The sequence below is a fragment of the Ochotona curzoniae genome, unplaced genomic scaffold (assembly GCF_017591425.1).
Source record: "Ochotona curzoniae isolate NIBS_2020 unplaced genomic scaffold, NIBS_Ocur_1.0 scaffold_4505, whole genome shotgun sequence".
NCBI lineage: Eukaryota > Metazoa > Chordata > Mammalia > Lagomorpha > Ochotonidae > Ochotona > Ochotona curzoniae.
This window is the reverse complement of record NW_024467118.1, coordinates 31345283-31358942: the sequence shown is the minus strand read 5'-3', so window position 1 is coordinate 31358942 and position 13660 is coordinate 31345283. Positions and strand designations below refer to the sequence as shown.

The window sequence follows — 13660 nt, the reverse complement described above, 5'->3', positions numbered from 1 at the left end:
AAAACAACAAAAATGACAATATCACTCATGCTGGTTTTTGGTGAGGGTTACATTGGTCAGTACATATCACCTGAGTGAAGATCTGAACCCCTTTGTGGCATAGAAACAAGCACGGCTGCTGTCATCCTCAGAGCTGGAGCATGTCTCCAGGATTGTCAGGGAACCTCAGAACCTGTCTGAGTGGTTGGTTATCCATGCTCAATGGACAGTTCTAGAATGGATAAATCCAGAGTTGGGTAAAATTGAATGTGAGAAGCTAGAGGCCTCTTTACAGTCTGTGGTTTCTTTGGGGTTTAGTCCTGATGGGGAGAGATCCCTCTGAAGGAGTACAACTGACTACAGGTGATATCACTGAGTATTTTTTTAAGTCTTACTTCTTTTTATTATTATAATTTTATGATACAGTTCCATGGACCCTGGGATTTCGCTTATCTCCTTCCCAATTCTCTACCCCTTCCCACTGAGTTCCCCTATATCATTACAATGGGATAGTTCTTTTTTTTTTTTTTGAAGATTTATTTTTATTATTTTCTTATTGGAAAGGCGGATATACAGAGAGGAGAGACAGAGAGGAAGATCTTCCGTCCGATGATTCACTCCCCAAGTGAGCACAATAGCCAATGCTATGCCAATCCGAAGCCAGGAGCCTCTTCCTGGTCTCCCACGTGGGTGCAGGGTCCCAAAGCCTTGGGCCGTCCTCGACTGCTTTCCTGGGCCACAGGCAGGGAGCTGGAAGGGAAGCGGGGCTGCTGGGATAGAACCGGCGCCCATATGGGATCCCGGGCATGCAAGGCAAGGACCTTAACCACTTGCGCCACCGCGCCGGCCCCAATGGGATAGTTCTTAATACACAGTCATATGTCCATCATTGCAGGCATGGACAATGGCAGAGAGTCTAGCATCCTATCATCAAGATATAGTTAACAGTTTCATTGGGAGTCTATCTTTATCTGGAAGTAGAGATGCATACTGCATTGTATCCTCACATCTGGATATGTTAGTCTCCATTACTCAGTTACTATACTTAAATGAAAAGCCACAAAACAAAATCAACAACAGGAAGAAAAAAAGAAATTAACAACATCATGAAATTAAATAACATGCTGTTGAATGACTAATGTGTCGCTGAAGAAATGAAAAAGAAAATAAAGAACCTTCTTGAAGAAAATGATGCTTCTGTATGACCTATGAGTCATTGAAGAATTTAATCAGGAGAGTGTTTTGAAGAAATGGAACTAGCAAAAAGCATCAAAATTCATGAGATAAAGTTTCTGCTGGTCTTTGTTGGTGAAATATGTCTCCTGTAGGCAACAAATAGATGGATTTTGTTTTTTAATTCAGTATACTAATCTATGATGTTTGATTGATGAGTTTAAGCTGTTTACATTCAGGGTGAATACAAATAGGTGCTAATTTGGTCCTGTCATTTTAGCAATGGGTTGCTCATTGATTTAGTCTTCAGTTGTTATTTCACTGGGATGTTCTTCTCATTTGTCTTTGGCTTTGATGGGCACTATTCCTTTTCTCTGTCAAGAGAACATCTTTTTTATTTTTTTATTTTTTTAGTCCTGTTTTTTAAGATTTTATTTTATTTGGGATTCCCCCCAAAATTCCACCTCCCAAGAGAACATCTTTAAGTATCATTTGTAGGGCAGGTTTGGAAGAGGCATATTCTTTTAACTTTTTTTTTATTGTAGAAGAATTTTATTTCATTTTCAAAGACAAAGGAAAGCTTTGCTGGGTACGTTAATTTGAGCTGACAATTTTTTTGCTTTTAGAATCTGGAATACATTGTTCCATTCTCTCTCCTGTGAGAGATCTCCTATGAGTTTAATTGGCATCCCTTTATATGTCAGTTTATTTTGTTTTCATGTGTACATTTAAGGATATTTTCCTTATGTTGGATTGAAGAGAGCTTATGATCATGTGTCTTGGTGAAGATCGCTTTTGGTCAGCCCTGTTGGGAGTTCTGTTCCCATCCTGGATGTTGTTTTGCAATTCTTTCTCTAGATTAGGGAAATTTTCCCTTATTATTTCATTCAATATATTTTTAAATCCAGCTTCTCTTTCTGTACCTTCTGGGACTCCCATAACTCTTACGTTTAGCCTTTTAATAGTGTCTTTCAATTCTTGAATACTTTTTTTGGCCTGATCCAGCTCTGCTCCCAGCTTTTTGTTTGCTTCCCCCTAATGACAGGAAATACCTTCTAATTTTGGGATTCTTTCTTCTGTCTCCTATTTTGGAGACTCTCCACTGTACTTTTAATTTGCTCCACTGTATTCTTCATTGTTGATATGTCAGCTTTCATTGGATTCATTTCCAGTGTGACATATTCCTTGACTTCCTTGAATGCCTGCTTTGCGTGCTTCTCATTTTTTATCAGAATCTTTAAAATGAGTCTTATGGATTCTGTGTCCCACATTTTCTCCATGTCTTCCTCAGTGAACTCTGAATTTGGCAAAGGGTTCTGCTCCTTTGCAGGGGAGTCTTCAGTACTACTCATTGTGCCTCTGTCTCTTCTTTTGCTCTTGGCCATTGTACTTCTGGTTAGCAGATTCTTCTCCTTGGGGCAGGTTTCAAAGCGCTGTCATCCACAGGTCTACAGTTTAATTTTACTTATTGCAGTTGGTACGTGGCTCTTTATTTGCAGTCACTTGTGCCACTCCCTCCAGGGAGTTCCAGGCCTGGGTTCTTATGTTAGATTTCCACCATGGTCTCCATAACCCCAACTCCTGACTCAGCAGTCTCCACCTCCTGTGATACCATGTGGAGGCTGCACAGTTGTCTGTTCAACCTTTGTACTACTTTTGGTTGGAGCATGTCCCAGGATTAGGGAGATACCAGGTGTTCTATATAACTAGGTTGTTGGTGGTGCTGATCTTGATGGAACCTGTTGGCCATTAAGTCTGGAGCAACACAGACCTATTTTACCCGTACAGTGTTGTAATTGCTATTATTTTCCTGTGGGACCAGTGCAATACACAGAGCTCAGTGAGTTCTTGCTGAGCTCAATGCATGCACAGCTCACTGTTGTCCTCTGCAATCTTAAATTCTCTGTCACACTATAAGAAATAGTGCCTGATGTGCCACCACTAGTTTTTAATCTGCTGGCCCTCAGGTCTGAGGGCTACCCAGACCTGTCTTGGGTGGAACCTGTAGGATGTCACATTGTTGCAATTCACTGAGTCAGAAATGAGTTCACTTCCAGCTCAGTGCATGCACAGTCCTGCCCCCTAGCCTTTGCCTCCTTAAACAAAATGCCACCTAATTTGGTCTAGGCGGCAGACTGGGTTGTGAAATCCACCCTGTTCCCACACCGGCTGTCTGGGACCTGCTACTCTGTCTCTGCTCCTGGTCAAATCAAACAGACCAGCAGGATGGGCAGTGCTTTGTGTCGGTTCACCTCCTTAGCTGCCAGTAAATGTCGTTTCCCACCTTGTTGCTGGTGGAGTTCAAATCACCACTCACTGAATGCTGCTGGGGTATCAGTCACTGCAACATCACTCTGTTGTGTCCGCTGCTTTCCTGTGTCTGTCAGTCTCTGGGTACCCCACAGCTGTTGTTTTGTCCTCTCCTATTTCCTGTTATGTGCCCTCTCTGCTTCACACTGGCTAATATTTCTCCATCTATTTAAAGGTGTCCTTACACTATTCCATCATCTTGATTCTCCCGACCTCACTGAGTATTTTGTCTCCATCTGAAAAAATAGGAGACTCGGGACCCAATCACAGTCAAACAAGTACTGAATTAGTGTTTGAACCATACCTTAAGCATGGCTTTCATTCCTGTCTTTCCAAAATCTGTGGTAGCTGGTTAGAAAATACTGACAATAACATGCTTTAGATGAATAAAACATAGACTTTGCTGGCCTTGGGTCTTTATGCCAGGTGCTAGTTCCCTATTTCAAAAGTGAAGACAATGAAGCATACAATGGCTAATAGATTTAAAATAAATAAATAAATATGTATATATAAATGGATGTGCAAGAAGCCAGGCTGATTTGTCAGGGAGCTGTGCTTTGAGCCAGCTATGTTCCCTCTCCCTGCCCTGTGGCCATGAGGCATTGCTGAGTAGGCAGCCTCCCAGTCTGGCTCCTGAGTGGTGGGGGAATGCCCTGGTGACAGAGCACACTACTATCCCTCTACACTCCACCTGCTCAACTCCCAGCATGCTTCTCCTCTCATCCACCTCCCTGGTCTTGTCTCATAAAGCAGTAGGAGGAAAGCCAATCATGTGAGTCTGGAAGAACTGAGAAAAAAAATCTTGCATTCAAGATGAAAGCTGTGGTATAGGATTTTAAACCTGGCTAATCAGGCCAACATTGTAGTGCAATGAGTTAGCCCACAGTTTGTGACACTGGTGCCGCGTAACCGAGCACCAATTCAAGTTCTGGGCTGCTGCATTTCAGATCCGATTGATGTGCTTGGGAAGGCAGCAGAGAATGGTCCAAGTCTTTGTTACCATGTATGTGGGAGACCAGGATGGAGTTCCTGGCTTCACTTGGGTATTGCAGCCATTAGGAAGTGAATCAGAAGATGAAGAAAGAATGAATCAATCTCTCTGGTTCTTTCTCTCTCTATCCCTCTCCCCAACACACCTCCTCAGATCTACCCCTAGCACTCTGCCTTTTAAGAAAAAAAAAAATAAGCCCTGGAATATTCATAATGGAGTTCCCTTTACAGGCACCTGGTTCATGGATACTTAGTTTCCAAGTAGCCCTAGGAGACCCCCCCACGCACCAAGAGCAGTCTGTTGTTTGAGCTCCTAGCACAGGCCCACAGGTCTCCACTTAGATGTTTTGTCTCGATGTGAATGGCTTTTCCCAATATGCCCCTCTTGGTTTTGTTCCCTGTCCTCTGGGGCTGCAGGCTAAGGCAGCAAAGGGTGCCATTCAGAAAGGACACTTGTCCTTTTCATTTTTCTTTTCAAGATATTTTTGAACGACAGTGTTAAAGCACCTACAGTGCTGCTGTGAATTGTTAACAAGTATGTTTGCACATCACATCTATCATGCTATTTGTGCGATGTTATGTGAAGACACAGCTCGGAGTATTTTTTAAGATATGGCCTTTTATCTGTGGAAGCACAGGAAAGTATTTGCAGATTGGTCTCTGAAATGAAATTACCCTAGCGCGGTGGCTCACTGCTGTTAAAGCGTGGCCATTTCTGTAAGTAGTTCCGAGTCCCTTAATCCTTTTGATCATTTGCACTGTGTATTTTTACACAGGTTTCTTTTACTTTGGAGAAATAAAGTAAAGAAACTTAAAGGTGAGTTTGGCAAGGGCATCTCAGTGCTGTTTGTCAATGCAAATGGACCTTGAATTTGAATGGTAGTAGTTTCACTTAAACAACCAGGCTTCCTTAAACCTCTGCACAAATAACGTCTGTGGCAGACCATGTCTGCAAGTGTTTATGGGCAAGTGGAAAGCATTTCTGACCCCATTTTGCTCCCACGGAAAAATTGCCAGATCCTTTAAACTATTCTCTACGCCCTGGGGGAGTCAGTGGCCACACAGCTGTGATTCATTTCGTCCAGGTGGTCACCCAAGTAACACGTGCTGTCGTTCAGTTTCTCCATTGAGAAGCCTAAGTGAGCACTAGAGAAGGAGCCTCATCTTCGTCTCTGGTGGAAAGCTGTGGGGCTTGTGACTGGGTCCTGTGCCTAACTCCTTAGGACGTGGTGTGAGAACACTGTGACAAGCCCTGGATATTCTCATCTGTAAAGCAGGGACCATATCACTCCTGGTAAATGATTGTAAGCAATGCATTGTGCACCTGGTTTCAGAGCAGCACTATTTACAGTAACCTGAATGGGGGAGCAACCTGGACGTCTATGGATGGAAGAATAGAGGAGCACTGTGTTATACATAGTGCACACGTGTGCGCATGCGCGCGCACACACACACACACACACACACACACACACACACACACACACACGAGCTTCAAAGAGTCCATGAAAAACTCACCTTGTTCTTTAACTCCCTTTTTCAGGAATGTTTTTCGTCACCTTGTATGCTTAAAGATGCACACAGTGGAATAACATTCAGCCCTAGAAAGAGAGGAAATTCTGGGACATGCCACTATATGAATGAACCTTAGGACATTACGCCACAAACAGATATTGTGTGATTCCATTTACATGAAGTCCGTTTTGCAAGATCTGAAGAGTAATGGGGATGAATGGTGGTGTTTAGTATCACCGAACTGCACTTGTAAAAAGGGTTAGGATGGCAAAGTTCGTAGAAAAATGGAATCATCAGATAAGTGTATTTTTGGAATAAAACAGTCTTGATATGTTTGCGTTCATTTTTCATAACATGGATTTCCATGCAATTTCTGCACATCCTTTATGCTTTTTCTTTAGGTTTGATTTTTGTGTTTCTTAACTGTCCTTACCCACTGAAACATCAAGGGAGCACATTTTTAGAGGTTAAGCGTTTGAGACAGATTTCCTGCAACATGTGAGGTGGAATGAGTGCCTTTGTGGGTTATTGCTATGCCAATATGGCTTCAAAGGGGGATTAATTTTACCTGTCACTAGCCAATCCAAATGTAGTGTATACTCAACAACTGTTAAGCAGCTTAAAAAATATCCTATATAAGAGAAGGTATGTTAATGTTTGGATGCACTTTTTTGTTTTTGTCTGGTCACTAAAAATGTCAAGCATTTCCTCTGTCTTCATTTACATTTATTTCTGCCTATGTGAATAGTTCGTTTATATTCTTTTGCTTATACCTCAAATGCAGTTTTACTGCTTCCCATACCAGATACATCTGTCATATTGATAGCATATTATTACCATTTTTAATTTTCAGAGATTTAATGCATATATGTTTAAATCAAACATTCCAAATTATGAAATAACATTTTGAAGGAGATAAAAAGTAGTTCAATAATAACATGATCTTCATAAACTCTCTGCTATCATTCTTCTCATCTGTTTGCATAAAATGTTAGGATGCTCCTTTGAATGGTTATCATATGTGAATCACAGTTATATGGATTGACCAATTAATGATGAAACATTAAAATGACCAATCACTTCATATGAAAAGGACATAACAAAAGTCAGAGCAAAGAGGAAATTAAAATTATTAGTAAGTATGTGGTACGACCCAGTGCAGTAGCTTAGCAGCTAAAGTCCTCATCTTACATACCCCAAGATCCCATATGGATGTCAGTTATTGTCCCAGCTGCACCACTTTCTTAGCAGCTCCTGCTGCTTGTGGCCTGGGAAAGCACTAGAGGATGGCCCAAAGACCCGGAAGAAGCTCTGACTCCTGGCTTCAGCTCAGCTCAGCTCCAATCATTGTAGCTACTTTGGGAGTGAACCAGCAAAGGGAAGATCTTTCTGTTTCTACTTATCTCTGTATATTTGACTTTCCAATAGAAGAAGAAAAATATTTTTTAAAGTGTGAAGTATATTAACTGCATTAATGATGAAACCTATTAAAAAGGAAATAATTAGACATTATATTATACCTAAAAATTGCCAAACCATTTTATAGGGATTTTGAATGTTTCTTGAATATACAATAGAAGAAAATTGGATCAACTTTACTGAAAGGCAGTTTCACTAGGCATCAAGAAATTTTAAAATATTTATAAACATGGATTTAGAAATTCCACTTATATAGCTATGACTTGAGGCAGACTCAGAAGTGTGGAAAGATATTTGCATTCATGATAAAAATAGGATTCAGTCTAAACGCCCAAGGACAGGGAGTGATGGAGTCAGTAATTAGACAAGCATCTGATGCTGTGTTAAAAGTCATGATAAGTGGTGCTTCCCAAAAATCTCAGTGACATCATAATACACCAGTAAGTGGGACAAACATGCTATTGTGATTTCAGTGAAAGAAATTTTATTTCCACATGGTATGAGCCTGCATGTCTGATGTGCATCTAAAAAGAAAATGAATTTAAAAATGTTGATATAGCTCTCATGAGACAGGACTAAAGGAGTATTTTTATGTTTTGAACTTTCCCCCATTTCCTAAGCTTCATATTATTCACAAATGCTGTCTCTATAATTAGAAGGAAACTGAAATATTAAAAAGATGAAAGATAATGAATATATTTCTTTTATTTTCACTCATCTCCCAAGTGACCACTCAGCTTCCTTCCCTTTGATGTATTAGATAGAATCCTGGAAAAGAAGTTAAAATGTAATATTTTCAAGTTGTGGCCCAGAAATTCGCCATGTTCCCTGGGACAAATCTCCCCTTCTTATATCTCAGTTTTTTTCAGTTTGTCACAAGGGGATGTATGATTTTAATGGCTATAACATCATACAGTTTTGAGAACCAAAGTGAGGTAAACCAACTTATGGCAAAACACCTTTGCCAAATAAGGTGCCAGTTCAGAGTATTCTCCCTTCCCTCTCTGAACCACCCTTATGTTGGATAATTTTCTGCGAGGACTCAGAATACACTGAAAGCTGTTAGACTCATGGTTATGATTTATTACAGAGAGAAAAAAGAAAGCCCGAAATCCACTCATTGAAGTGCTGTCTGGGAAGGTTCCAAACATTTCTGTTCTGCTGGAGTCAGGGGGTATTATCCTCCTGGCTTCGAGATATGATGGTGTGCAGAGAATGCTGTTCACCAGAGGTTTGCCTGAGTTTCAATGCCTATTTTTTATTGTGACTCCAGTGTGCAGGCATGATTCATTGGTTGATGGCCCATAAGGTGGAGCCCCATGTTCAGTCTGACTCACACAGTGTTACACAACACCCCCCTCCCCCACCCCGGCCTAATCCCCTTGGTTGATCTTTTTTATGTGGCCAGTTTCCATTTCAAGACTGTCAGGTGTAGCTGGCCCCATGTTAGGATCCGTGTGGCCATCCTCATTTCTTTTATGTAGGACATTTGCTCTGAGGAGCTGAGGCCAAAAGATCAGACCTCTCTGGACAGAGTGATCACAAAGAGATGGGAAATAAATCTAAATATCGGGATGATGTCAGCCGGGAAAGGGTCTGTTACTCACCGCGAAGACTGTAAGGTGTGAATTCTGTCGGTCCCATGCTCCCGCAAATGCCCACTGCTGTGTCGCACTGAACCTTCTGGAGCACATTGGACAAGGGCCCTACTCACACTCAGTCCCACACAGAGACATTTGCTAAAGTCATTGTTTGTCACAGAGAAGAAGCATGCTCCTGCCCCGAGTGTTTGAATGTAACCCTTGCCTCAACATTAGCAGTACAGCAAATCTGTCCTTCCACCAGCTAGTCTATCTAACGTGAGTGAGTTGCAGCCTGTTTTTTTGTTGTTGCAGTTTTGTTTTGTATAGGTTTGTTGGTTTCTCTACATCGGGCCCAAGCTGGCTCTGCCTCATGCTGTTTACTACATACAGCATGGGGCTGATGAGAATAAATTGATGTAGTCACCCACGTAGTGCTTCCTGTCTCTAACATCATTTCCACTTGGATCCATAGAGTTCAAGAGTAGGGTTTAAAAATTATTAAAAAAAAAAAAAAGCCTGCTTGCTTTTTCTTCATGAACTTAACAAAACACACTCTCTCTCTCTTTCCTTTTTTCTTTCTTTCTCTCTCTCAATGAAGAACTCACCCCAGGAAGCTTGCTGGTGGGCAGTTGTATGCTTAATGGAAAAGGTAGCAGCCAGAGAGACAGGAAGAAGCTGGAAGCTGATATCCGCTGATGCTTCCACTCCCTCCCTCTCTTCCTACCCTCCCTCCCTCCCTTCTTTCCTCTCTCCCTCCCTCCCTCTTTCCTTTTTTCTTCCTTCCTTCCTTCTTTCCTCCTTTCCTTCCTTTCTTCCTTCCTCCCTCCCTCGCTCCTTTCCTTCCTTCCTCCCTCCCTCCCTCCCTCCCTTCCTTCCTTCCTTCCTCCCTCCCTCCCTTCCTTTCTTCCTTCCTCCCTTCCTTCCTTTTTCCTCCCTTCCTTTCATTCTTCAGAAGCACTTTAGCTTTTGCCTGTTGGGTTTTTGAGAACCAACAAGTTGCAGTAAATTGATGTTGTCAATCAATTCCATGTATACATTCTGTTTCCTTTCAAGGCAAAACTGGCCATGCAGAAGTCGTCCGAGTTGTGTACCAGCCAGAGCACATCAGCTTTGAGGAACTGCTCAAGGTCTTCTGGGAGAATCACGACCCGACCCAAGGTAGAGTGATGAGTGAGCCAATATTTAATTATCTTACTAATTACAGCTGGGATAATTAGTGTTTGAGCTGCATGGAAGAGATGAACCTTGAAATCACACAGGAGCTCAAGAATGTGATTGCAGACATTTATTGACGGAGAAGAGGAGGGGCTGGGGGGAAAGGGTGAGAGAATAAAGGCACAGCCACATTCAATGCCCCTCCCCCGCCTACAGCTGTCAGGGGTGGGAAAATTCCCACAGAGAAAGACGCCAGACAATAGAGATCCGTTCACCTTTGATTATTGCATTATTCCTCCTTAATGCAGTCTTTTGTCTACAAAATTAAAGTGTCTTTCCAGCAGCTCTAAAGTTTTTCTGATTTATGGTTCCTTTATTTCCCAGAGTTTGGCTTTTCTCATCTTTTGACGTTATCAGGTTGTTTTTTTTTTTTAAACTGTCTGTAGATGATAAAAAAAAAAATAGAAAAGAAAAGAAAGAAACAAAGGTAAAGCATGGTATTTGGTAGATCCACAATGCTTGGGTTATTTGAATATTTCTTTTTTTTCGTGGAATTTTTTGTGGAGATATTAATATATTGAAGCTATAAACAGTATGGCTGGAAATTTTTTTGAGCACACACCTAAGCAAAAAAATCCCATTTGGCAAATATCATTGCAAACCTCAATAATGAGGTAATTTCCAGATTGCGTCCTAATAGCCTCCTAGTACTGCTTTGCCAATATGGTGGTACAATATTAGAAAGCTTGTACACTGAAAAATCCTATATAATTTATGTGCTTTTCCACAAACCCTGGTCATTTAGCAGTACTCTGTTGAGCCAAAATACATACACGCACACACACACACACACACACACACACACACACAAATACTTTCCTTTTGGTGCCAGGTTCTGTGTAGTGGGGCGGCCACGTTGGCTGTTTCTTCAGGAGTAGATGTGCATTTCCAGATGTGTACTGTGTTTGGTGGGGGGAATCTCAGCATGCTCCCAGCAGACAGTTTGCTGAATCCCAAGAGAAATGACAGAGAGCAAAGGAAGAAACATAAACCAAGCAGGGTTAGGCAGGGCCAAGATACTGGCAAATTCACTGCAGGGGCTGAAGGTTCAAAATCTAGGCCTGGTAAGGGACCGGAAATAGTGTTATTGTGATAACCAGGTCTGGTTCGCCAGAGAGAGTGGATCCCTAGTGGGAGAGAGATGAGGCCTGAGGCAAAGTAGATTGAGGACTGGTAGGACAAGAGCATCATAATGAGAACAATTTAGGTGTCACTTCAGTTTGGACCACTGGAATATCACATGAGAAAGGTGAGGGCTTAGACAGAAAATTATGACTAACTAGAATGGTAATAGGGGTTGCAGTTGGTGTAGTAAGATGGCATTTGGGATGCCTGCATCCTTGATTAGAGTATATAGGTTCAAGTAGTACCTATGTTCTGCTCTTAGTTGCAGCCTCCTGCTCATGTATAGGCAATAGGCAGTGGGTGATGGTTCAAGTACTTGGGTCCATATCACCCCTGTAGGAGACCCACATTGGTTTCCTGGCTCCTGGCTTCATCCTGGCCCAGCCCCTACCCCTGATAGTTGTGGACATTTGTGGAGTGAACCAGCAGGGGGAGATTTCTCTTTTATAAGGCTCTTGGACAATACATGTTATCTTTTAATTCCCTTTTCCACAAACTTTTTGAAGTGCCACTGTATTTCCTCCAAGATACAGAGGCTGGAAATCAAAGATGAAGACATCAACAGGGTTGGTTTGTTTAGATGCTTCTCTCTCTCTGTGTCCTGCAGATGACTGTCTTCACTGAGCTTTTCCATTGACCTTCCCTCTCTATGCTCATGTGTGTCCAAGTCGCCTCCTCTTGTAAGGACACCAATCTTATTGGATTAGGGTCCTCCCAGATGAACTCATTTTACCTTAATTATCTCTCTTGAAGCCTTATCAAAACATAAAAACAGTCACATTCTGTGGTTCTGGAATTAGGACAACAAACATACCAAAAACGAAATGGAAAGTGGGTGCAATTAAGCTCATAACACTGTTTAACAATGTAATATCTGCATCTGCAGTTCTTAAGAGATATTTGGAGTTTCATAGACTGGAAGAGATGGGGGAGTGCAGGGGTCACTGAGTCAAACATCACGGAATAGAGCCTTTTGACTTTAGTACCAGAAGCCAAAAGACAGAACTGTTAATGATAGGGTTCACAGACAATGGAGTTTGATTATTGAGTGGCATGTTTTTCCACTGACAATTGTGGACAAATTACCTAGGTAGGAGAGTCTTACTACCCTTCTTTATATTCATTCCTGTTTAGAATAGTGTTTGATGCAGTATAACAAGTCATAAATATTAATTCACAAGATATATGGTCTTTCCACATTGTTATTAGAATTCCTTTTTTGGGTAGCTCTGTGTAATGAGCCATGGTAGCAATTTCTTTTTAATTGTTTGTTTTCCCTGCAAGGTTTCCCGTAAACCTTCTAGAGAGAGGCATTGCTTCCCTGGAAAAGGGTGGGTCTTGATGCAGGCCTAGCTCTTCACAGTATCTTATCCTGTTTTTAGTAGTATTTGACCAAAGGATTAGACATGTAGTTTGACATTATTATACGAGAGAAAAAGGTGTCCTCCCTTCATTGGGGAGGTCAAGGTCAAAGTGTTCTGTATGTTTAAGGGACAGACACTGATGAGAAGCAGGCTGACTGTTGATCCTGAGGACACGGGCTCCTGCATCTCATGTGTTCCCTTTGAGAGCTGTCCTTGTAGTTCTGCTAGCCAAGTACCACATATTCATCTCCTTTGATTTTCCTATGCTTACTTGAGTTTCTGTTACATGTAACAACCACCAAAATCCTAACTCTTCCTCTCATTTGATTTAAAGGAGTTTTTCTGATAATATGGACTTGGTTTTGTGAGTCAGAAGTCTAAAATCACTGGTTAATAGTTTTGCCTTTATGCCAGTGTGGATTGGAGGACACTAAACATTGTTTACTCAAGATCTGTTGATTGATCAGAATTTCCCTTGGTACCCAGAATTAAGAATTTGGGATATATGCCCCACCAAATCCAGTCCTCTCTCAGTATCTGTAAACTACCATGAAAGGCAGTCATTCTGTTGGCAGGCATTCTAATAGGTAGTGCTATATCTCCAGGCAATTCAGAAAATGCAGCATTATGTGACCTTTGGGGTCATGTACTAGGAAAATCTTTTTTTCTGTAAGGAAAAAAAAAAACCTTAAATTCTTTAGTGCTGAGACAAAATGAACAAGAAAACAAATGCGTATAAGACCAGAGTGAAAAATATTAGTCATTAAAACAAGAATGTGTTAACACTAGAATGACAAAAGCAAAGAAAGTTAAGTCAGAAGAACCCAGGTATTAATAGATTTAATATTCCCAGGGAACCTGGGTAGTCCAAAACATGTCATCAAATGTAATTTTTCTGAGATTGGAATTTGAAGCTCACTACCTGCAGGCTAGGCACACAGCAGGAGGGAACTGGGCTGCAAATGAGCGTGGCCCTGGGTCACTTAG

General features: G+C 41.5%; 1 protein-coding gene across 3 annotated transcripts in view; it reads left to right on the top strand.

Moving 5' to 3' along the window:
- The window catches only part of MSRA (methionine sulfoxide reductase A), a 350386-nt gene that overhangs the window by 229019 nt on the left and 107707 nt on the right, over positions 1–13660 (top strand). For all 3 annotated transcript variants that reach the window (XM_040965713.1, XM_040965714.1, XM_040965712.1), the window contains one exon: positions 10023–10127. In XM_040965713.1, coding sequence (XP_040821647.1) covers positions 10023–10127 — 105 coding nt within the window. The remainder of the gene's footprint in view (positions 1–10022; positions 10128–13660) is intronic.